General features: G+C 40.8%; 1 protein-coding gene across 1 annotated transcript in view; it reads left to right on the top strand.

The window, feature by feature from the left end:
- Fam135b (family with sequence similarity 135 member B) overlaps positions 1 to 25,952 on the top strand; it is a 266,848-nt gene that overhangs the window by 180,965 nt on the left and 59,931 nt on the right. The window contains exons 5-7 of the mRNA XM_034517362.2: positions 1,782 to 1,852; positions 5,328 to 5,501; positions 10,430 to 10,556. Of these exons, the coding sequence (XP_034373253.1) occupies positions 1,782 to 1,852; positions 5,328 to 5,501; positions 10,430 to 10,556 (372 nt within the window). The remainder of the gene's footprint in view (positions 1 to 1,781; positions 1,853 to 5,327; positions 5,502 to 10,429; positions 10,557 to 25,952) is intronic.

Below are 25,952 nucleotides of genomic sequence, written 5' to 3'. Positions count from 1 at the left end.
TGGATGGGCAATGTCTGTCCCTGTTGGATAAGGGTATCCTTTTAAGGAAAGAAAAATCAAAATATGTGAATGGGGGAGAACAGTTTCATTCCTCAAAGATGCATCGACACAGCCTCTGCAGCAGGACACTATTCCTGGAAGTTGGAGTCCACAATGAATAAGAACTAATGTATTTCTTAATGATGAGGAGATTAGGGGAGACGTATGGCAAGAATATAGCCAGGGTGTTTTGCCTCAAGTAGAGACGCACCAGCAGTGAGTGTGTAAACCAATGGTATTTTCAGGATTTGCCTGATCCAAGCAGAGCTAACAAATGTCAGCCCAGCCTTTCCAGATCTGAGAGATTTTTTTTCCCCCAGAAGCTATAAACCCACAATATAAATGTGAATGTGAAATTACCTGAATTTTCAACAATTGCAACTTGTTCAAAAACATTTTTAAAAATACCTTGGGGACTAAACAAAACATGCCTGGCTCACAGATTTAGCTCTCAGGCTTCCAATTTATGAGCTCAAAACAAGCTATTGTAATCAGAAGTGCTGAACATAAAGATAGAAAGGACACTACTCACTGTGAGTTGCAGAGGAAGGCTTCAGCCAGCCAGGAGGAAAACAGGAATGTAAGCCCTATGGCATGGGGGCAGTGCCAATACTGAGTTAATCCAGAGTACAGATCATGAAAACTGGTGTATAGCATACAATTTCCCTATAAATGAGAGAGAAGAAGACCTGAAGATACCATTTTGGGGGGGCACATATGGGAAGAAACTATTTTTTTCTCTTTTGCCATTTTTAATATAAAAATAAACACACAGATAAAACACAAACATTGAAGGAAAGAGAGTTTTGAAGCTGAAGGAGCTTGAGTCACTTTGGAAATTACTTAAGTAGACTGAATGTCAGCTTCCTCCCTGCAGCATGTGGGTGGTGCTGCCAGCCATGGGTGAGGACATTTGTGTGTACGTGGTAACATCATGCATGGTGGCACAAGTTTTGTTTTGTGGACAGGTTACTCCATCATTCTTCCCATAGTAGGGGCTATTCCGTCTCTTACTCAAGCCTGGACTCCATGTCAAACCCATTTGAAAATGAGACTTAAAATGCTTGCAAGAAAGACTGTGTTAATACATTTTTTTCAGTTTCTGTGATTAAAAATAAGCTGACAAAACCAACTTAAGGGACAAAGGATTTATCCCAGCTCACAGTTCATGCATAGCTCATCACAGCAGGGAAATTAAGGTCACAGGAACTTGAAGCAGATGGTTACATTGTATCTCCGAACAGGAATCAGGGAGCAATCGGTACATGCAAATGCTCAGCCTGCCTCTCCGTTTTATATAGTTCAGGATACTTGTCCAGGGAAAGTACCATCTCACACTTAGATGGGTCTTTCCATATCAATACCCTAACCAGGATCAGCTCTCATTTACATACCAGAGGTTCAATAAACTCTCATAGATAGGACTAGAGGCTTACATTTTAGGTGATTCTATATTTCAACCTGACAATCGAGATTAATTATTACAAGAAAGCTTCTTTAATAATTATTAAAAACATACAGTTTACAAAGATGACTGTGTGAATTTATTCCTTCCTTTTCCATCTAATATTCCTAAGTACCCTGCTTATCTAGAACTCCACATGATATGCAGAAAGATGCTCACTGCACATCTGTCACATTTTATACCGAGATTCTGTTTTTCTGTTTAAAGAAACAGTCAGCTCAATGTCCCAATCAGATTACTAGTTGACTGCTGAATTGTCTTGGTCTTTCTCTTTCAGGTAGAAGATGCATTGAGTGAGGTCGAGTTTCAGCTCAAGGTGGACCTGCACTTTACGGATAGTGAGCAGCAGTGAGTGTCATGGACATCCTTGGACTGTGTTCCTTCTTCCATCACTATCTCTCACATAGGGCTTCCTCAAAGACAGAATCCTCATAGTTTCTCTATGATAGCCAGTTACTAGTATTCTGGGTTGTCCCTCAGTTGTCTGAGTCTTTGTCCTTCAAGTAAACTGATCAAGAAAAGCCCTCACAGGTGTGCCCAATAGCTTGGGTATTAGCCGATTCTTAATGCTGTCAAGTTGACAGCCAAGATTAGCCATTACAACTTGTCTGCTAGAGCTTGGAAAAACTCCCTCATTTGGAGCCATGTTGCTTAGGTTCTGCATGTTCAAAACTGCCAACTTCTTGCCTTAACAGGTATCTTCTATGAGAAGCATTTTCCCCCCTATTTGGTTCTGATTGGGGGTGGGGGGATTTAGAGCAATGTCTCTGTGAGACTAGACAATCAAAATCTCTTCCAAATCACTCTTGCTGTGTTACCATGTGTTCACACTGAACATCTGCTATTGTTCTTCAACCCTCTGAGAACTGAAAATCTATTTATGTAAAACTTGCTGAGAAAATAAGCAGGGGACAGTTCTCCTTTTTATAACTGCCTCGTTCAAGTTTGTTTCGTGACTTCTACAGTCTACCCTGGGCTGACCTCTACCCTCTACCCTGGGCTGACCTCTACCCTCTACCCTGGGCTGACCTCTACCCTCTACCCTAGGCTGCACTATTTGCTTCTTAGCTTTCCTGTATTCTTTTAGGAATTAAATAAACAATATTTATCCAATGTAAACATGTGACATGAAAACCTTTAAGCTCTTCTCTCATTTAAGGATTTTTTTAAATTGAAATCAGGCTGTTGTTATGTAGATGTTCTTAAAACACACATACACACACACACACAAACACACACACACACACACACACACACACACACACACACACACACACACTCCTACACCCCTGTTTCTTTCTTGACAAGAATGTTTAAGATGAGATTTTCCTGGGATGATAGAAGTCAATTCATCTACCCCTCAGCATTAATGCCCCAGTTTCTTCTTTGCATACCCCCAACCATGATCTGTTATCTCTGTCTTCAACCCTCCAGCAAACACCCAGTCTGAGTCCCTTATACTTCTTGGCTTCCAAAACTTCCATCCATTGTGCCACATGTCCAGTTGCCTATAGAACCATACTGTCAATCATAAACTTATTCCAGAAATTATTGTCTGACAAGTTCTTCTAATAATTTTTATGACATATCACAGTGGATGCTATTAATGAGTTTTCCTTGCCAGTAGAACAGTTAATGGAGAGCAAGATACAGGAAACTGGTCACATAAAGCATGTGAAACATAATAACTTAGGCTCAGCAGTCTTCAACTAGGACGTGGTCAAATTCCTACATTTTTCCAAATTTCAATAAGATGGGCATCAGGCTTTGAATTATTATTAAGTCAGGTAGGTTGTATTTTCCCCCCTTTTCTTAGCAGTATGTAGAAAATAAACAAACAAACAAACAAACATAGGGAGGCTGTGGTTTAATCAGTGTTAGACCAGCTCCTGAATTCCCTCTAATATGTTACTAGGACAATGATGTCCCTAGGCTTTGACCATGGTAACAGTGGTGCTGGCATCTAGTGGGAAGAAACTAGAGATGCTGATGAATAGAACAACACACAGGATAGCCCTGTTTTCCACCAAAGCACTATTCAATTCCCAAAGTCAGAATTACTGAAGTGGAGCCACATGCTCTGGACATCCTATCTGTGTTTTCTGATCTGACCATAGTTTATCAGTACCTGCTTACACAGGGGCAGGACATTCATCACCACACAGCCCTTCCAGTCTCTGCACAGGTTAGCATATAGAAAATTCATTAATACTTAAAGGGATAGTGTGTTCTTTTAGTTGGCTTTAAATTTAATAATTGCAAGTGTGCAGAATGATTCTGTTGGGAGGGCTGTTCTTCCCGTGAGATATTAGCTTTTGCTGTTGTTTAATTATTTTGTTTGTCTAAGTCCTTAATAAGAAGTTCAGACATTCTCCTGTCTCCAGTATCTAAGTTCACTATCTTCCCTACATTGAGGCTCCCTAGGAAATGTGCTTCTTCTCCACGAATGGGTGCTGTCCAGCACAGAACAATGGTTATTTTTCTCTTCAGTTCTTCCGTATGAAGAAGGTTTCTGTTATGCCTTAACTTCTTGTTCTCACTGCCAGGAGCTGATACCTAAATGGGCTTAAACCAACGCTGTGCAGTAACTCAGCACAGAAGAGAACCAGAAAACCCTGGTCTGGTATGGCAGTTTTTCTTGTGACTGTGAACAAGTTAAACAATTCACATTAGTTTTTGTCTATTCTTTTCTGGGTAGAGTATGATTAGCAAACACATCATATGAGTGTCAAAGCAGACTGTCCAATCCACAGTCAAGACTCAGATCATTGTCATCCAGATAGATGAGAGACTAAAGCCAACAGTTGCTGACACCCATGGTTGGATTCTCTCCTTCTCTCTATTAGGTTTCTTTCTGATCCAAACAAAAAATATGGGTTACATGTAGATACATTTGGCACTCTGGATTCATTAGCTGGTACTCCTTTGCACACAAGCAGCAAGGATCACAAGGAAGGACAATCTCTTGGTTGGCTGTGGGAACCTGCTCCCTCTACCTCTCCCTATCCTGTTCTCTATTTGCCTATCATCTCTGGACGAAGAAGAGACATTCTCTATGTTACACTCCTGGAAGATGCTCAAAGTGGCATTCCTCAATCAAGCTCTGGATTAGTGCAACTTGCAGAGTCACAGAGACTGTTTTTGTTTTAAAAAGTCTTCCCTTTTTATAATAAAAGGTACTTCTGGGTTTGCCTGTGACCAGTCTCTTAGGATTGGATATGCACTGATTACAGAGTTGCTAGACCAAAGGTAACTGACAACTTCCTAAAACTGGTCAGACTATTTTAGCAGTGTGTGCTGGGAACCATTTAGCCTTTGCCTGTTCAGTCAGTCAGTCAGTCAGTCAGTAGTCATTTCCACAAGCATAGCCTTGATCACCTTCTTCACTGTGCTCTGTACCAGTGAAATGCTGGAGCTGTAAAGATGAGTTAGTCACAGCTCATGCCCTTTGAGCTAGAACTCTCACAGAAAGTACAACCTCACAAAACCCATGCAGCGTTTTAAGAACAATGGCCATCTTATGAGCAAGAAAAGATGGGAACGGAGTCCAAGAGAATCATGCTCTTGAGAGGAGCCTGGGAAAGATCTGTTCATCTTCACTATCTCTGAGGTGCAGGTTTAGTGGTGCTGACAAAGGAACTGAAGCCCAGAACTGCTTTGTGATCTTCTTCATCCAGCATTTGCCAATCGAGGGACAAATTCTTTCAACCAGACAGAATATTGCAGGGTTGAGTAAGACATTGAGGCTGTAAAGTGAAGTCGCCTGAATGACAACAGGGCCAACCAAACCATACTTACAGGAGCTCATTCACTTGCCTTTCAGGCTGAGAGATGTCACTGGGACACCAATGATCAGCAGTCGTACACTTGGCCTGCACTTCCACCCCAGAAGGGGTCTGCACCACCAGGTCCCTGTCATGTTCGACTACTTCCACCTGTCAGTGATCTCGGTGGCCATCCATGCTGCCTTGGTGGCTCTGCAACAGCCCCTGATCAGGTATGGAGTTAGAAGTAGCCTTACTAGTCATAAAATGCATTGCTGAGAGATAGTTTGCTGAAGTGATGTGTACAAACTGGAGATGCTTGTCTCTGGTTGCTGGCTTATGCTTGGGTTTCATTGTGTCCCACAGAAGGGGTGGGAGAAAGTTGGAGGATCCCAGCGGACATTGGGAGATGCCAGGGATGGGCGACTTATAAACTGGAACCCACATTTCGGGGGCTTGGATTCTTCCCCTAGCCTCACATTTACCTAGCTATGAATTAAGAAGCTCCTCCTGTGTCTGAGCTAATCTCTGTCTGGAAAGTTGGACCATCAACATGTATCTAAAGTAGCTTTGTTTTCTAATTTACTTAATATTTCTTTTTAAGTATCTCCCAGGTTTCCAGCTTTTGTTATTTAATATTCAATTTAAGTCTAAATTGTTTGTATTTTGATACCTTCATATATATTATATCCTGATTACTTTTTACTCCCTTCCTTTTCTCTCCATTCCACTCCTGCCAATCTCCTTTCAGTCCTTTTAACACATTCACAGCTTTCATTATTTTGTTACCCACTGAGTTTAACGAGGGCCATTCATGTGAAGGTTTAGTGACTCCCAGTGGAGGACAGGGCTAGTACATTACAGGGACTCACATCTATTCCTTCTTTTAGTTACTGTTTCCTAAAATGCACATTTGATTGCAATATATTTTACTTTTGCCCTTCATTGATTCACCCTAAAGCACCTCTAAGGTGTGGAGGACAACTGAGGTTTTCTACACTGTACAAGTGGAGGCTCAGAGCCCATAAGAGCTGTTGTAGTGTGCTGTACATGGCCATTGAACAATGTCCCAGAATGGCTGAATATGTTCATTTAGATAATTTTAAAACACTGAGAACACATGACTAGAGTTACATATATATGCAGTGGAATATTTGGGGTAAAATTTTTTAATACAAAGGAAGGGAATGTGTCCAGTTCTCTGTTCTAGACAGCTTCTAACACTGTTCCTGGGTGATGATTCCTCCATGATTTCAATGCCTATGGCCTAAAAGCTCTGATGTTTGTTGGGATCTGACAGTAGAAAAAGAGATATCTGCTCTTGGACATGAGATGTGGCTATATCCCTTGACCAAGCTTTACTCATCTGCTTAAGACTGCTGTCTGCTCTCCTGACCAACAGAGTCAGTTCAGGATCTCAGTGAGACTGATTGAGATAATGTATATTAAGACACTAGAATGAAAAGCATCACCCAAAGATAGAGTATGTGTGGCTGACAGGCAAGGTGAAGTGATTCTGAAAAGGCAAACGTGGATCTCAGGGAGGAAAGTTGGGGGAAATGCTAGCTAGCACTTAGCAGTGGAAAAGTCTGCATGGGAGTTAAATCATAGCATACAGAAAAGAGCAGAAGACAGGAGGATTCAGAGGAGCAGACAGCCAGTGAGCAGCAGTTGTGAGCATGGAGCTGAAAGCCAAGGTCAAAAAGGTCATGGCTTTCTGGATCTAATGTTCTTCTGCCCAAAACATTCACACCGCTTCTGTGAATGTCTCAGGGTAGGATCTGTGGGCCAAGTGAGTCATAGCAGGTGTGCCCTGAGATCAGCAGAGACTGCTTCTTTGAAGGCCAGGTAACAGACCAGATAGGAAAGGAAATGACTTTAAGGGGTTCTGGGTCCCAGAGTCAGGAGTATCTGGTTGCTTAATTCCATTACTTACTTATTGGGGGATCTTTGAATAGCTCATCTCACATCTCTAAATATACATTTCACCTCATAGACACATAAATTTACATATAAAACAAAGAACGTTTGTGATAATGAATCAACAGAGATTATGAATATATATAATAAAACCACATAAACGGTCTCACATGATGAATATATGTATAAATAAACGTTCCTGAAGCAATTCTAGATTCTAATAGATTCTAGATTCTAATATAGAAACTAGCAGTTCTGAGAGCATGTATTGTGTCCCTGGTTTTAAGAGACTCAAGTCTGTAAGTCATCCAAGTTCTCAGCTTCAAAACTGAGTGCTGTGTAAAGTAGTGGGGATGCCTGTATAGAGTAGGCATTAAAAGAATGGGCTTCAGGGCTGAGTGGCCCCCAGTGGCAAATCTGAGTCCCTACTAACTCCATTCACTTGAGCATGTGGGATTCAGTTTTAGTCAACAGAAGGAGAATGCTCAAAGGCTTCAGTGACAGCACACAGGAAACCCTTGGGTATGTATATATCCAATAGATGATGATGATGATGATGATGATGATGATGATGATGATGATGATGATTTGTAAAGCACCCATCATATTCTGGACCACTCAGCACTGATAAGCTCTTGACAAATGGCAGGTAGCTTTCTGCACAGGGAGGTTCACCCCTCCTTGTGACTAAGAAAAAGAAAAGCTTTACAGAAGACAAATAGATTTTTTTTCTCTCCACCTAGGGGACAAGAGATTATGGCATTGAAAATTGAATTGGGGAAGATAAATTGGAGTCAGATTTTGACAGTATAGTTAATGATGCATCCAGGGGGTAAACGTAAATCAGTTGAGTTTACAGGGGCACTAAAGACTAAAGACTTGTGCCTGAGAAAAATCCTCAAGACTTACCCCCCTGAAAGCTCCCTCAGGGAAGAGCGTCAGTAGGGCAGGCAGGAGTTCAACTGAGTGGTCCAAAGGGTCTTCAGCCCCTGACATCACTTTGGGACTCTAGTGTTGCTAAGAGCTCTAATACCATCTAACCGTGGGTTTGGAGCCAGGATATCTAAGCAGAAAATTTAACCTTTTGATAGGAGCACACTTTGCAAGTTTTTCAGCAGCAGCCTTCCAGATGGAAGCACCTACAGTTGCTGGAGAGTTAAACTTCACAGATGGGGTAAAAATAGAACCGCCTTCCACTCTCAGGGTTTTACAAGAAGAATTTCTGTCTTGGCACAAGATAGCTGGAACAAAGGGAACCCTGTTAGCTTGTGGGAAATACCTGTTAAATAGGGCAAGCACCAGCTTCTCCAGAAAAAAAAAAAAAAAAAAAAAAACTTCTCATAGCATCAGTGAGATCCAACAATAATGCAGCAGATGTGGAACCAAATTTTAACCTCAGAAGACTCTTAACTTTTACTGAGAAAGACCAAAGAAAATCTAATTTTTAATCTTCAAGTAGGTAGAACTGAGTCTTTCCCAGGGGCTCCCTTCAGTATAAAAGCCACAGTTAAATAACAAGTATTTTAGATCTTTGTTGGCAGATATCTCCAAGAAGGGGTCACGATTCTTTATGTGTACATATTCTTTTATTCTACCATGTTTCTACTGGTTCTGCCTGGCTGAATGGAAAGCTTACTTTAACTCTTGGTTCAATACAAACCCGGAGGCAGATGTGGTAGTGCACACCTGTAACCTCAGCACTCGGGAAGTAAGGACAGGAGGGCCAGGAACTTCACCTAGCTGACATATACAAATAAAACCAGGTCTCAAAAAACAAAACAAAACAAAACAAAACAAAACAAAACAAATTCAAATAGTATTAGTATTTTACAATGCAGTTGCCTCTTACTAAGACAGGCCACCCCCAGGTACCCAGAAGCTCAAGGTAATGATATAAAACAATATGTTTTCTTGTATCCTATGTTTGTACTACGCCTGCATGTTTTAAATTATCCCCAAATTATCTATGATAACACAATTAAAACTAGGGGATTAAATTAAGATTGTCATCCCAATGCCAATTCATGTGTAGATGTCAGTGAGTGACTGAGTGATTTTTGATACCAGTTATATTATAAAGGGTAGTCACTAGCTTTTATTCCATTTTATTATTTGCTAGACCTTATACTTAAAAGTAACTTTCACTAATGTTAGGAGTCTCTGTGATGTCCCATGGTTCAAGTGTACTATTTGCCCTTCTGACAGGCGATGAAGTAGGAGGTTCAAACTTAGCCCAGATCCTAATATGTAGGTGCTAGCAGGTGTCTGCCCTCGTCGTTATGGCTGTCAATGGTGCCACACCCTTTCTGAGTTCTCAGCCATTCTCCCAGTTTCCATCATGAACTTCTCTGCTTATTAGCTGCTGTTTGTTCCCACTGCATTACAACATTGCTTTACTCATAAGAACCGTGTGTTTACCTCTTACCCCTCCAATACCTTACATACACTCTGGCTTGTGGCTAAAGACTAATAATATTTGACTAAGTGAAATAAGTAGAAACATAATCTTAACTTTATTTCTTTGCCAAAATTTCAACGAGGAACGTGAGTTTCATTGTCTGAAATCTGTCCCAGTTAACTCCAGGTACTAGAGCAAATATGATGGCATCTGAGAACATTTATGACAGAGACCATTTTTTTTGCCACAAGTTAGTTTTAGTTGCTTTGAGAGGTTAGAACACAGCTATAAAGTGGTATTTGTGCTTTAAATCATAAATAATTAAATTTAAATAAGTCATTATTTAAATAAGCCATTATTGATCTTTGATTTTTAAATAATTTCATATGCAAGTACTTTATTTACATTATTTTTGCTCCTTACCTTTTCCAACTTCTCCTGTGTCCCTTATACTCCCTCTCATACTCATGACTGTTTCTCTGATTATTATATTACTTTATATATACATATGTATATACGTACGTATGTGAAATGAATTACATATATAAATATACACACACATACACTTGTATGTGTATACTTACAACCCACTGAGGTCATTTAGTATTGCTCATAAATATGTGTTTGGGGCTGACGACTTGGTACTGCATAACATATCAGGTGGCTTGTCCCTGGTAATAGACTGATTCTTTTACCATCTAGGCAGTTATCAGTTGCCTGTAGCTCTTCAGCTAGAGTCAGGACCTTTTGCAGTTTCTCCCCTCCTCAGTTGTAGTCTCACCACAGAGGCCTGTGTTGACACAAGACCACTTACCTTCTGTTTGTCTTTCCACTTATTTCTAGTTTCACTCGCCCAGGAAGAGGTTCCTGGTTAGGCAAAGGTGGTTCGGACACAGGACCAGAACAGCCCACCATTTCTCTGGAAAACTTGGTCTTTGGAGCTGGATACTGCAAGCCAACTTCCTCAGAGGTAAAGTCTGTATGGGGCCATGCCCCATGACCTGCAATTCTCACCTTGCCTATAGTGTACTGTAGGAGGTTCCTTCTTCATTCAAATATTTCTTTAGGGTACTCTTTGGCCATTTCCTTCAAGGGCCATCCAAACATTCACTTCTGACTAATCTTCTCTCAGTTGAACTGTAAGTGACAATTCCTGTAGTAGTTTTAAGAGTATTCCTATTTTATGGTTTCTCTAACTTGTGGTTATTTGGGAGATAAGAGTTCTCTAGGAGATGGCATTATTGTGAAGAAGTTTCCTTTACACTATGTGGTGATAAGAAGTGTCTGTTGGCATTGAGTCATGCCTGCTTTCAAAACCTGGTTCCACCTTCTGTTTACTCACTTTCTGTGATTCTGTATCCTCACCCCTAGAGTGGCATCACTAAGGACCACTAATCTCATGTGCAGTTATGTACACTCGATGTTGTCCCAAATGAAAGTTCTTAGTCTAGTACTAGTCTAGTATGTAGGGCTTAGTGTCTGCTTACTAAATAAATGTGTGTACCCCTTAATTCCTTTTTCTTCTTCCCAGGAGGTGCCTGATGTTTCTGTTCTCTCATCACTGCCTGTATCTCTTAATACATGAGACATTTTAGATATGTTCAGAAATTACTAGCCAGTATTACTCAGGGTTGCCCAGAGACACAAAACCAACAACACAAATCCCTTCCTTGTTTTAATGAATTGACTTACATGATTCTAGAGGTTAAAGAGGCTACACATATGCATTCAGGAAGCTTGAGACCCAGGAGAGCTGATAAGAGAGTTCTAGGCCACTAAGTCCAGATGGTGGATGATGATGTCACTTATGAGAAACGTCTGCTTGCTTTGCTGTAGTCAGAAACTGAGTGGATTGGACTAGTCTTGTCATATTGGGGAGGGGGAGATCTCTTTCACTCAGGCAGGTCTTTTGTTCAGTTCAAACATTTCGCAGTTAGAAACCTCCATACTGATAGTCAAGCAATGATTAAACAAATTTCTGCATACCACATAGCCCAGACAAATAAACATGTTTCCTGAGGCCACCGAAGAATAACCAAAATTCTCCTGGAAGGATGGGAAACTAAGTCCATAGTAGGGCTGGTCTCGTGCATGAGCTGGCTTTAGGGAACAATAGGAACAGAATGAATACACACCCTCAATACCTCTGACACTTTCCAACCTTCCAGGAAGCTGCTGTGCTTACCTCCCACAGAGGAACCTCAAATGAGCTGAGGGAGAGAAAGCTAAGAGCCTGCCAGCATAACATGGGTATTTCACTTACCCACAATGCATTGCTAAATTCATGTTTCAGCATGGGGGTGGGCAGGATAGAAGGCTGTCCACCCTCCTACAGTAGATATGTGGTGTTCCCCCAAGTCATCTGCTAATTCCCTTGCTACTGAGACGTTGACAGCTGATTCCCACACTGAAATAATCACTCTGTCCAGCTTTCCATCACTGTTCAGCTTTCCTTGTGCCAAGACCCGCCTCTCTCACAGACCTATGTGTTAGCTTTAAGAGTCTTCTTAATAGACCCACCACATAAAATCCTTCAGCTCAGACTGCTCATAAGGGAAAACGGCCAGAGACATTGGTAATCGACAATCTCCCCTTTGGAGTCCTCAGGAAACGTGTTTATTTGTCTGGGCCATGGGGTATGCAGAAATTTGGTTAATCATTGCTTGACTGTCAGTATGGATGTTTCTAACTGAGAACTTTTTGAACTGAACAAAAGATCTGCCTGAGTGAAAAAGATCTCCTCTTCCTCAATGTAACAAGACTAGTCTAATCCACGCAGTTTCCGACTACAACAAAGCAAGCAGCTGTTTCTCATAAGTGACATTGTCATCCACCTTCTGGACCCAGATTTGACCTAGAACTCTCTTATCAGCTCTCCTGGGTCTTCAGCTTGTTTGAGACCTCCAGAATCATGTAAGTCAATTCATTAAAACAAAGAAGGAATCGTTCCTGTTGGTTCAGTGTCTCTGGGCAACCCTGAGTAATACTGGCTTGTCATTTCTGAACATGTCTAAAATGTCTCATGTATAAAAGAGCAATTCACAGGCCAACTCAGAACATTTACAGCAGGTGCCTTACACCTTAGCTGATGCCTCTGAAGAGTGTGAAAGGGTCTTGATGCTCCACTAACGTGGGAGATGCTCTGGTTCTCAGATCATTTGCATCAGCCAAGACCATTTGTACTAGCACTGTTGAGAGGTCTTCTCTGATTTCCCAAATGCTCTGAGTATTTCTGGCTCTCCTATGCACGAGCTTTGAATACCTTAAAGTAGGGGACATCACATTTAGCTTCTCCTAGCACCAAAGTTACCTACTCTATAAAATCAGTGTTCAAGCAATATGTGTTGAATGGAGCGTTGGCACAACGGTGTGCATCATGTTGGTAGAGCTTGAACAGCTAGAGAGTCAGGAGAGAGGTTAGACACTGCAGCAGATTAGAAAGTAAGGGAGAGGGCCATAATGTGATGGGCCATGTTGGGAGATTACAAAGACCCTAGTCCAGTTCAGGGCAGGATTGCAAACATTGTAGAACATTCTGGCCCACTGGCCTTTCACACATGACCTGGCACACTGCCTGATGCTGTAATGTTACACCTTTTGTAACTCCTTACAATGTAGGGAATTTGGTGTTTATAGAAACTCAGTTTGCACAGTTGTGAAATGGGTACTCTCTTTTAGGAAGATTTCAGAGGTTTCTATGCATAGATACTTTATTGAGTAGAGCTTGGCAGGCAGATGATGAAGTATAGTGGGGCTTGTTTGTTTGTTTTCTGCTTTTATTGGCTTTTTGTTGATCTCTGTGTCAAATTAAATGTGACTGTCTTTCATATGTTCAGAGAGAAAGGCTGATTTGTGAGTCTTGGCACCCAGCTTGCTCCCAAAACTTGGCTCAATAAGTTGTTTTCAGGGTTTGGTTCTTTTTTGGTATGTTTTCCACTTGGGTCCCATCCAATTCTGTGGAGTCAGTGTTGTGTGCCCACCCTGTACCTTCCCACCAGGCAAGGCTGCCGAGCCAAGAATCCAATCTTAGTTCCGTATCCCCTTGGGGGCTTTGCATGCAAATCTCAAGAAGCCCAGAGCATTAGCAGATAGAACTGGAATCCTCATGGTCTGATACATCAACTTGATGCATCAGAGGACATATGCTCCTCCCAGGAAGCCCTTCTTGGCAGAGGCCTGTCAAAATACAGACACTGGTGGCAAAATGAGCTTTATGGAACATACAGCATCCCAGGAAGGTAAGAGGTGATGGTGTATTTGGGTCTGCCCCATTTCTCATATCCGTCTTTCCTGTGGCTCAATTTCCTCCTGTGGCCAATATGACCTTTGCATTTAGAGCTGTGGTCTGAGGTTTTGTGTGTCTTTCTGTTACAAATCATATGAGCACTAGAGAAGCTATTCAACCTTTTTAAGATGACATTGGGGGTGGTTACTATTAGCACAACTCACTGGCTTCTAAATGGACAAAATAGTGTAACTCTATAGTGCTCCAGCACAGAATTTGGAAGAAAATTCTCTAAGAAAAGCCTCTGCTCACACACACACACACACACACACACACACACACACAATTTTTGTCTGCATGATTAAATCAGTGTAAGTCCAATAATTATTACTGTGCTGGATGTGAGAGTTTTGCTCTTGGCTGCAGTACTAAACTCCTGTGTGACTTTGAACCTGTCATTTGCCCTCTCTATATCTATTTCCTGGTAAGTAGAAAGAAAACTGAATCTTTCAGGAGAACCTCTTCATGGCTTCTCTGCTGGGTTTACTGTTGTATCCATGTCACTGCCAAAAGCAGTTGGGACAGTTGAGACATACTTGAATCTATAGAGAAAGAAAATCTGATGTTGATTTCTGGCCTCAACATGTGCAAACACACCCAGAGACAGACAGACAGACAGACAGACAGACAGACACACACACACACACACACACACACACACACACACAGAGGCACACACACCATCTCTGCCAGTATCACCCCAAAGCCTTCCCTTTCACTTGAAGTGTGTTGCTGGTCATTTTAGTTTACACATGTGGTCATCTGCTCTCCCTCACAGAATCCAGCAAAGGCACAGAGGCCTCCAAATGATTTAATATATGAAATAGGCAGCTAATATTCCTTTTTATAGACAAAGACATTAAGACAGAAAGAAGTTAAGATCACACATCCTGCCCTGTCCCTCCTACCATCATACAATTAAGCAGCGGCTAAGCTGAAGCTGTAACTGAATGAGCGTCGTCTTATCATTTCCCAGCTGCTCCCTTGACTCAGGTGAATGGATTCTCAGATCATATATATCTCAGGTGTTCCATTGATTCGGTTCCCCTGTGCAAGTCTTGTTTCTATTTTTGTACCTGTGTGTATCTGGCTCCTAAAGTGTTTTCAGAAAGCATTTGTTAGGTTGTTATCTTGTGCTTTTACGTTGTATCTCAGTGAAGATTACTAGTGCTGAACCATCTTTATATGCACATTGGCTCCTCCTACATCCCTTCTGGAGAAATGCCTTTTTAAGCAATTTGCCTATTTGTAAATTTGCTTATATTCAGTATTTAGCTTTGGTTTTTGTTAGTTTTAGGAGTTCCCTATACACGTTGGATACTAGCTCTTTATCGGATCACACCAGAGATTGTTTCCTCAGTTTCATCCAATGTGTTTGCATGCCCTGTCCCTTTGCAGGGCAGGAGCCTGGATGACACAGTCCCATTTGCCTCTTCCCTTCTGACTGCTGTGTAGCATCACCGATATAAATGTCCTCAAGTCTTCCTTTACATTTTCTCCAAGGCTTTTGTAGTTTCAGGTCTGACATTACATTCTCCAATACATTTAAGTTGATTACAGTGTATGGGGTAAGGAATGAGTTAATTATTTCTATATATAAGGATATACAGTTTTCTAATACCCTATGAATGACTATCCTTGCCTTATTATGCAGCCTTGGCACCATGTAGTATATTTATTGTTGAGACTTCCTTTTTTTTTTTTAAAGGGTGCATTACTGTGATACGAGTTCTTTGAAAACATGGAGCATATTTAATGATTGTTGATGGGCTTGCTTGCCCTTTTGTTTACTTAGCTTATACGCCCGTGTCTGTAGCTGTAACTCAGCACATTAATCATTGTGATTCCATTCTCTATTCTGAAGTCAATGGCCGCGAGACTTCCTGCTTTATCCTTTTCTCACAGTTGCTTTGGATGTTCATAGTCCTTGTGTCTTTTAGGATTATATTCTATGACTTAAGTCAATTCCCAGGGATTAAAGTACTAAACAAAATACATGTAGAAAGAATAGGAGAGAGGTGGTAACAGGGGGTTGTGGGGAGAGAGAAGTGGTGGCAGTTGTAATCTTGTGTGATGAGAAAGGTTTCATGAGAGCTGTTGCACTGCCCTGCCCTGCACTGCATCCTGCTCTGTGTGTTCGATTGAATTATAAAAAAGTATAGATAAATGTCCTGCTCAGAGAGATAAGGAAAAAGCCCATCAAAATACAGTTCTTTTTAAAAACAATTTATAGTTAAAAAGGTAATACATTTTAATATTTTGAGAATTAAAATGGTAACCATTGCTTTGTTTCCCGTATTGATGTGGAAAAGTTGGCATTTTTTCCTCATTTAAATGACTGTCTGGGATAATAAAATCATACAGAAAAAAGTTCCAAGTTGTGTATAGGATAGTGTCAGCTGTGCGTCTGCAGCTGACTTAATTATTCTTAGTTCATCTCTAAAGGAGTATATGCATCTGTGATAGCAGGCTTTGCATCTAAACTATAAGGTATTGCTTCTCAAGTGTAATACTCCTGTTATCAGAGGCAACCCTGATTTCACAAGACTACCTCAGGATGCCTTGTTTCTGGCTAGTACATATCACAAGACACAGGGAGGAAACTGCACTCTTCACAGTACATTCAGTGTTGCCCGTCATTGACACCCAGCATATCTCCTGATACATGGCAGGCGCTTAGCAAACTGGTGCCAAATGAATAGTGCCAAAGGCAAAAGATCAGCAAGCGTACAGGCAAGACCAGCAGACATGGAGTGAGCTCCAGGTTGGGGTTAATGCCACATGTTCACTGTAGACCACCTGTAGGTGCTTGCCTCAGTCCTATCAGTGCTGTAAGTCTCTGTTTCTCTATGGGAAGGATGGAATCTGCTTGCTAAGTGAGATTTATCCTCAACTCATGATGGTAAAGCATTTCCCACCTCTCTGTAACCTCTACCATAGGCCTTCTTGGTGACTACTACAAGGCAGTGTGTGATGCTAATACCGCCAAACCCATCTACCTGTTCACAGGAGTCTCCTTGCTAAGCACAGTTATTCACATCACCTGGACTGGAGGGACTAGCAATCTAATAACTGAAGCAAACCAGCTAGAGTGAGGATGCTGTTGAACTGTGTGGAGCTCTTACATTCTCTGCATTCAGACTCATCCTTGCCTGCTCACATCCGTGGTCCCCAGCTCAGACCATGATATCACATTCTCCATTCAAGGCTGATTGATTGGTCAGCAACAGATACATCCCCAATAATTAACCACAGCCGTGCATAATCCTCATTGCTAGTGATGAACCTACATCTTAGCCCAACAGTCACATGGTGTGCAGTCATCTGGAAAATGTTTGTGTTTACTGCTTCATTAAGAAAGTCTGAGGAGGTGTGGCCGGTCACAGGGTTTAGAATGTCACTAGTGACCCTATTATAGGCTTGTACCTCAGCCTGCTGATATGTCCAGTTTCTTGTGCCTCATGGTATGTAATTGGATCAGGGACACCTGCTGGAAACAGAAATGGGGGCAATTTATTAATAAAAATAAGACACTCAGGAGAATGTGGTAGGGTAGTGAGCTGAGGAAAAAGCAGGTGCAGAAGCACTGAGCTTGGAATGGCATGGCACTTTAGAGAGCATGACTTTGTGTAGTTGGGTTTTTCTTGAGCATGCGCTGTTGTCTGAAGCCCAGGTGGGGACGGGCTTCTAGGCTTTGTGTACCTACTGGTTTCTTTCATGTTTTATTCTTTAGGTAGTGTTCCCAGCCTCTGCTCTCTTGCCAAAACCTGATGATTAGAGGCCATTAGGTTAGCACAGATTGATCATAAACAGTCTATAATCAGCATCAGCACTCGTGAGACACTTTATTATTCATGCTTGCAGAAGACTGACTGGTGGTGACTACAGCTTAGGGCGGAGAGGCGAGGATAGGGGCTGCTGCAGTGATTCCAGGAAAAAAAAAGTGGAGTGGTGGCCAGGAGCAGAGCACAAAAAGAATACCTGAAGCAAAGCAGGGTCAGACATGGGCAACAGAGGGACAATGACAATATAAGGAAAAGAAAGCTGCAGTGGAGGAGTTGTGAAAGTTTTCTTTAGTACATTTAGTGTCCACAGCACTTGCCTGCCGCACACATATAAACACACAGAGAGTTCTCACAGGTCACAAGGCTTTGATCATGAGCTAACTCCTTGCTGAGGGAGCTTGATGTAGCAAGATTGATTTACTTTAATGTGTGAATGGCTTAAACTATTCCTTTTGAATTACGTTAATTTACTACTTTAATTTCTGACTCTCTGTTTCTGTGTTTCTGTGTGTATAGTGATAGTTTTCATGATTCATCCAGAATTTATTTATTATTTAAAATTGATTCATTTATTTATATTCCAAATATTGCTCCCTTTTTGTGGTCCCACTTTCAAGAGTTCTTCACCCCCACCCCCTTCTCCTCTGCCTCTGAAAGGGTGCTCCCTCGCCCACCTATCCCCCTCACCCTTTCACCCATCTAAGTATAAAATAATTTCTTCCCGTGGCTTATCAGTGATCCTTAGTGTTCTTTCATCATTCTCCCTCTGGATGGTCCTCCTCCTAGCTCCCCAGTAAAGTACACCTTCCCCATTATTTTGGTAGAATGCCACCAGCGCCCTGCTCCCTCATTCTCTGATGCTCCTTCTCACCTCCCAATAAAAGGTCCCTTTTTATTTCCTGGTGTGTATGGTTACTCCAGCTTGTATATTCCCATCTAAAAAGTCTAGCATCTATAAATATGAGCGAACATGTGACATTTGGTTTCTGGGTCATGGTTCCCTCAAACAATATGATTCTTTTAAATTTCATCAATCACCTACAAATTTTATTTTTCTTTGCAGGTTAATGGTGTTATGTTGTGTATAGGTACAACTTTCATTATTTATTTAACAGCTGAGGGAAGTATAGGTTATTTTCCCCATTTCCTATCCATTGTGAATAAAGCATCAGTGAATATGTCTGAGTTAAATATCTGTAAAGTAGGATGTTGAGTCCATTGGGCACATGCCAAGAAGTGGTAGACTGTTACAAATGCTTTTAACTTTTTAAAATTATGTTTAGTTGATGTCTTAGTTAGGGATTTGCTGTGTGAACAAATACTATGACCAAGATGAGTCTTATAAAGGACAACATTTAATTGGGGTGGGCTTACAGGTTCAGAGGTTCAGTCCATTGTCACCAAGGTGGGAGCATGGCAGCATCTAGGCGGGCATGATGAGGCAGAGCTGAGAGTTCTCCATCTTCAATTGAAGGCTGCTAGCTGACTTCCAGGCATCTAGGAGTATGGTCTTAAAGCCCACACCCACAGTGACACAAGACTTCAACAGGCCATACCTCTTAATAGTGCCACTTCCTGGGTCAAGCATATACAAACCATCACAATTGATATAGAATTACAACTCATTTCACTTCCATTTCCTCCCTCCAGGCCTTTAAGTACCCTTCCTCCTTGCCTGCCCCCCCCCCCACACTTTCTTAAGTTGATAGCCTTTTTTTCTTTGATAATGATAATGATGACAATTTGTACACAAATATGTAAATGCAACCCAATGAATCTGTTTTATCATCTATATTGATGTGGTTTCAGGGCTGACCATTCTGCATTGGACAACCTATACGGGGGCTTATTCCTGAGAGAAACTAATTTTTTTTTCTCCCAGGAGCCATTAGTTGCCTGTAGTTCTCTATCTAAATGTGAAGCACTGGGGGAAAATCTTCCTTTTTCACATTAGCACATCTATTGACATTGCCTTTGTTCCACTCTTGTTTATGCAGGCATTTCTAGAATGACTGTTCCACAGCTGACTTCTTGGTGTTATGATTCTTACAATCTCCCCACCCCATCTTCTGCAATGTTCCCCGAGACAGATACAGGAGCTGTGATGTTGAAGTATCTATTAAGACTTGGCTACCCCATAATATGTTTTCTCTGAATTGTGTTCAACTGTCTCCTGTGATGGTTTCGACTTGCTTTGAAGCATAATTCACTGATGAAGGGTGGTAGTACACTTGTGGGTATAATGATATGATTTAAAATGTACTAATGAATTATAAATATATGCTAGCTGATAATGTTCCTCACAAGAAGCAAAGGCAAAATCAAAACAAAACAAAAACCCAGTACCAGGCATCAGAAACTTTCTTTTCAATGACTTCTTAGGATAGCCCAAGTGATTCCTCAAGAAATAAATATTCCTGATGCAGCCTTTGGTTGACTCTTGGCTTGAGGGTGGGGCCTTATTGCTGATGAGAACACACCCTTACATTATGTGACTGGGATGACTATAGCTGGCTCTAACCCAAAAGCCTCTTTCCTGTCATCTAGGTTCCATGGTTCCAGAAAATACTGTGTAAGCTGCCAGGGGAGGGAAGCAATTAAAGTCTTACCCAGCTGCAACGCCTATCAATCATGACAATGATCTGCATGAAATAAATACATAAATTGAAAGAAGTGGTACTCACAGGTTTGTGCAACCAACAGCTCCTATTTGGACTTAAATACACTCAGCGGGAGGGAAATCATGCCTTGCACTAGAAATATTGCCAGCATCTCAGAGACAGTGAGGTCGTATACCTTGGAAAATAATCTCACGTTGCCACTTCACTTTCAGTCTTTTGAAGATTTCCAGACTGGATGCATCCCTGACTGGATGATGATCCCATCAATAATGATGAGAGTCCCCCTTTCCTTCACATCCTTCCCAGTATTTGTTGTTAAGTTTTCTTGATCTCCTGTCTTAAACTGCATGTCCTTGGTATGTTTGCAATCTGATCCCAGCACTTTCCCTTTACAATATTTACAATATTAATAGCTTTTACTGAGTGATGGCTGAGTTCATAAGGTTTCTGGGCACTGGTACCAATTGAACTTGGGTACAATGATTGAGGTCAGGACATAAATTCCACGATGAAAGCTGTGAGGGTCAGGTTCCTAGCTAAATGATTCTAGCAGAACTGGAATTATGATATACAGTCTCCAAGTGTCAGCCATTACCCTCACCAATGTCCCCCCTTTTTTCCCCTGAAAAATGAGCAGGGCCAAAGAAACATTGAAGACCTATGCTTTCTGTCTCCATTATTATGAATAATTGACTATATTTGATAGTTTCTATCACTTTGAAGAATCCCCTTTCAAAGATTGAAATAATAAAAGATCCATCTAGAAACAGGGATGGGGTATTACCTTCTGTTTCTATGGAGACCAAATGCTAGTGTTCTCTCTATGATTTTTTATTGGCAGTTGCTGAGTCCATTTGTGCTGGGTTAGCCCGGTCAGTAAGTACAGGATTTTATGATTACCTGTAAATGTATGAAAATCATCTCAACTTGCATTTACTTTTGGAGTTTTAGAAATGGCTTTTCTCCCATAATTTGTTTTAACTTAACTTTCTTAAAGGGTGGATTGCCTATGTTAGATAAGAAGTTTCTTAAGCTGAGTTGCCTGGCCAGGTATAATGTGTGTGTGTGGGGGGGGGGGTGGGCGGGTAATGCACGCGTGCACATGCACGTGTGCATGTGCATGTACATTTGTAGGAAAGCACAGCATTGAACCAAGTCTCTATGGGGTACCCACCCATCTTACAAGTCAAGAAACTCAATGTCAAGGAAAAAATAAAGGGTTATTTTTAGAAAGGATATTTATTAGTCAAGCTTTACGGCTTACTCAGTGCTCAGGTTTCGCAAACAGTATCTCTTCTGTTTTGTTTTTGATTGTTTGTTTGGGATGGTTTATTTATTTATTTTTTCTGTAGGAAAGAGATAGACTAGGTTTTTCATTGCACTACAAACTGGCTTTGAACTCACAGCAATCACCTTTCCTAAACCTCCTGAGTGCTGGCATTACAAGTACATGCCATCAAGCTCGGCTCTCCTAGATCCTATAACTTCCATGAATGTCTGTCTATACATGGAAAAAAACAAACTAAGGCTCTGAGCAATGAGTGCCTTTTTTATCTAAGGATCATGACTTGAGCTCAGATGCTTACCAACCTACACAAAACTCAAATGTTTGCCCCTTTCGTATATGTACACAAGTGATCTGTGAGAGTGAAGAGACACATTGCCAGATGTGAGATTTTCATAATTGTCCTCATAGTTAATGCAGTTATGGTGACTGACACAGTAAATATTGCAGAAATCACAGCGCCTTTCTCCTGCCTCTCCTTCTGCTGTTTTTAATTTTCTTATTAATTTTAGTTAGCTATAATTAGAAGTGCTAGAAATAAAAAAGGTACTACTACTTTTGTCATGTGCACAAATGAGATTAACTGAAGAACCCCACTTACAGGGATTCTGTTTTATTTTCCCCCAAAGTCTCTTTTCTCATGTATTTGGAAGTAATTAAGTTATTATATCACCATGGACACTAAATATTTCTCTATTACAGTATGACTTTGTGTAATATGGAGGTTAGATTTGCCTTCATTACCAGTCTCACAATTTGAAATGGAACGGTAGTATTCCGTATAGGATTTGATTTACTTACACTTAATAGGCTACCACCAGGGAACTGCCAAGCACTGTGAGTTTCTCCGGCATCCATCTTCTTTCTCTCATTATATCTCCCTTGTTTTCAGGCTTTATAAAGGAAGGAACTGTGGCGTTTTCAGAATAGTTAAAACCTTGTGGTTGTAATTATGTTCTAGCCTTACAGATATCAGAAAACTGCATTTGTAGATACCACACCCGAAGAGCCTGAGCAAGCTACTAAGTTGTGTGGCATGTGCCTCAGCTTCACCCTTGAGGATGTAATTAGGACTGTAACTCTCTTCTGAAAGGATAGTTTCTGTGATTCAAATATTCTATTGCGAAGACCATCATGTCTAAGTCCCAGTGGAAGAATCAGAATTTGGAAGGCTGATTCTGACTTCTGACCATCCACAGCATCACGTGCTCTTTATATTATACCAGAGAAAGCCATGTTCCCAGTTGCCATGAGCTCAGCATGAGTGTTATCAGTCCCTGTGTTTGCTTTGTAACCCATAAGATAATTTCTTCTTCTTCCTATTTCTTCTCCCTGGTGGGACTCTGGAATTCAACATAAGTACTGTTTGTCCACAGAGGCATTGTCTGCATCCCTTTCCTTTCCACCTAGTATAGAGAGCATCTCCCTGAAAAAGTGTTTACTTCAATGAAAACTAAAGGCCTCTCTCACTATATTCATCATTGTCTACTTGAACATGTATTTATCATTCAATAAATACCATGTATTCAAATGACCCTGGTTCTCTGAAAGTTCCTAGCCCTAATTTCATGAGATATGTCAACTCTTACTTAAATTTCTCCTGTCCTCCAATGACCATAAATCGTGTTACCCATAACTTTATATAAAGATTTTGGTTATAGCCATATTTCATTTATCCTGTGGATTGTTTTTATTGATGGATGTTACTTATATAGAAATATATATTATGACATTTTTATATATTTATATAGAGTACATTTATGATATTTCCACCTTCATAACTTTGTGGTTTCCCCTGTATACAGTCCCCTACTACCCAGGAGATTTTGTTTCTAATTATTTTTAATTAATCTGAATTTTAAATTTTATTTTATTATTAATTTTTAGTGTCTTAGTCACTCTTCTATTACTGTAAAGAGTCACCATGATGAAAGCAAATCCTATAAAAGAGAATATTTAATTGGGGGCTAGTTTACTGTTTCAGAGTGACAGTTCATTATCTTCATTGCAGTGAGCATGACATCAAGCATGGTGATGGAATGGCAGCAAGTTATATCCTGGTCTGCAAACAGAGAGGGAGAAAGAAACTGGGTCTACAATGGGCTTTGAAAATAATATCAAAGCTAACCCCCTAGTAACACACATCTTCCAACAAGGCCACACCTACTCCAACAAGGCCACACCTTCTGATCCTTCTCAAATTAATACCATTCCTTGATCACTAGGCATTCAAAAGTATAAGAGCATAGGTGGGCCATTGTTATTCAAATCACCATAATTAGCATACAAAATAATATTGCACTATGATATTTGAGCTCATAAATGACCCCCTGGGTCAACTAGTTTAATTTACACCAAGTACCTCATGATCATTTTCCACTCAAAACCTATTTCTAGAATAGGCACGAAGTATGACCCTCTTGGACCTATGCGTTTAGATCATTCCCCGTGCAGACACTGGAGTATGTCAACTGTGCCATTCATTTTCACAGTCTGCTCCAGCATTTATCACTATAGATTACATTACTTTCTGGTAAGAATTGACCCTGCCTCCTTGAATTGCCTATCAGGGTAGGTCAGAGAATCATGTTCCCATACTGAGCTCATTTTCATTCCCAAGAGAACTTTCACACAAATCAATGTTTTCTCCAGGCTCTGAAAAGTATTTTGGGGCTCTAGGGAGTTACTTTAGACTTCGCTCAGCACGGCTTTCATTTAGTACCTGAGTCATTCTTAGAAATGAGGGTAGGTGAGAAAGTGGGGAGTCCAGGTAGCTTACCAAAGAGCATCAGTTGGACTTTCTGCAAATTACCCTTGATGCTTCCAGTAAGGATGACATGTGACTTGGGTTCTGCAGTGTGCTTTTGGTCCCAAAATAAAGTACCCCCTTGCTTTATTTAACCACTGTAGCCCTCCCTTCACATTAAGAGGCTGAAAACATAACACTTGGAAAAGTTGCTGAGGATTATCCTTTGTACTAAGAATAGAATTATGGCTAAGACATAGTACCGAATCTTAACTGTCTTTCGGCCTCTATCATGTTAAGCATATTTATTACATATTCTGATTTATCTTGCTCTAGCACTCTGCTGGGAAGCTGTTAATACTTTCTTAAATATTACAGATAGGAAAAAATGTCATTGAGTAAGACCTACTATATGTGGATTTGGATGGGGGCTGCTAGACTAGAGATCTGTGTAGCTGGGGAACTCTTGGGTCCTGAATTTTTCCCTAGGTGGTTTATTAACTGCTTCACCAGAAACTGCAGAACCATCCCCATTCCATTTTCTCTCACCTCTGATGGGATTGATTCCTGCTAACATACATATTTGTTTTCCCATCTCATCCTTCCCTCCCCTACTGCCTGAGCTCCATACTGATTGCTACTTATTGGCCATTTCAAACAGTTTCTCAGCTTACCTCTTTGCTTCTGCCTCTGTACTTGCATTCGACTCCATTCCAACTATGGCTAACTTGAGGTGAAAACTCTTCTATTTTTCATCTGACCAAACAATGGAGACCTTGATACTGTCTTATACCTCTAATGCTAACCTCAATTAATCTTCAATGTATCCAAGACATGCTTCATTCTAACCCAAATGTTGGTGTGGTTTTTTACTCCCACAGAGGCTTCCATCTCTATCATAAGTAATCATATTTGCCCATGTGCTTACATTTTTCCTAGTCTTGTCAGTGCTGACCCATTTCTTCTAAATTGTTCCTAGCACTTTTTTTTTGTCATCCCCAGCATGGCATGAGTGTGTCTATCTGAGCTACAGTAGACTTTGTATGTCACATTGTTCCAGAATTTACCAAACTGTGCTGAAACTTATGTGCTGCCTCAAAAACTAGATAGACTAAATGAGCTGGAAGGCAGAAATTATGGAAAAATAATTTTTCCATTTCTTTTTCCCCTTAGTACCTTAACAGAAACAATATTGGATAAATTATTCTTGCACAGACACCGATGAGACATATGTTTTCTACTTAATTCTGAAATATTGCTGCTTTAGCTAGAATGACTCATGCCCTAAAAGAAGTTATTAGTGAGTGCAGCTATTGAAGGAGGGAAGCAGCGGGGCCATTTGGGATGAGATAAACTCACATGTTCTGGGTTCTGTGTCTATGAAGAAGCACTGTGGGACTGACACCTAGCCACTTGAAATCTGATGAGGTGAGGCAAAAGTTCAATATTTTGGTGCCCAGTAAGGGAAAGACTACTGATTCCAGAAAAGAACATTGTTATTTGGGGAAAAGTAAGGTCATAGCAAGGAAAAAAAAAACAGGAAAGATGTCCAAATTTAGATTTTTCATTCTGTGGTAGAAAGACCTCCAAACAAAGCCACTGTAGTGTACAGGAAAGTCTGGATGAGACCAGACCGAAACTTCT

This window comes from Arvicanthis niloticus, chromosome 13 (genome assembly GCF_011762505.2).
Source record: "Arvicanthis niloticus isolate mArvNil1 chromosome 13, mArvNil1.pat.X, whole genome shotgun sequence".
NCBI lineage: Eukaryota > Metazoa > Chordata > Mammalia > Rodentia > Muridae > Arvicanthis > Arvicanthis niloticus.
Note: the sequence above shows the minus strand (reverse complement) of the source record. Positions and strands in the feature narration are given on the sequence as shown.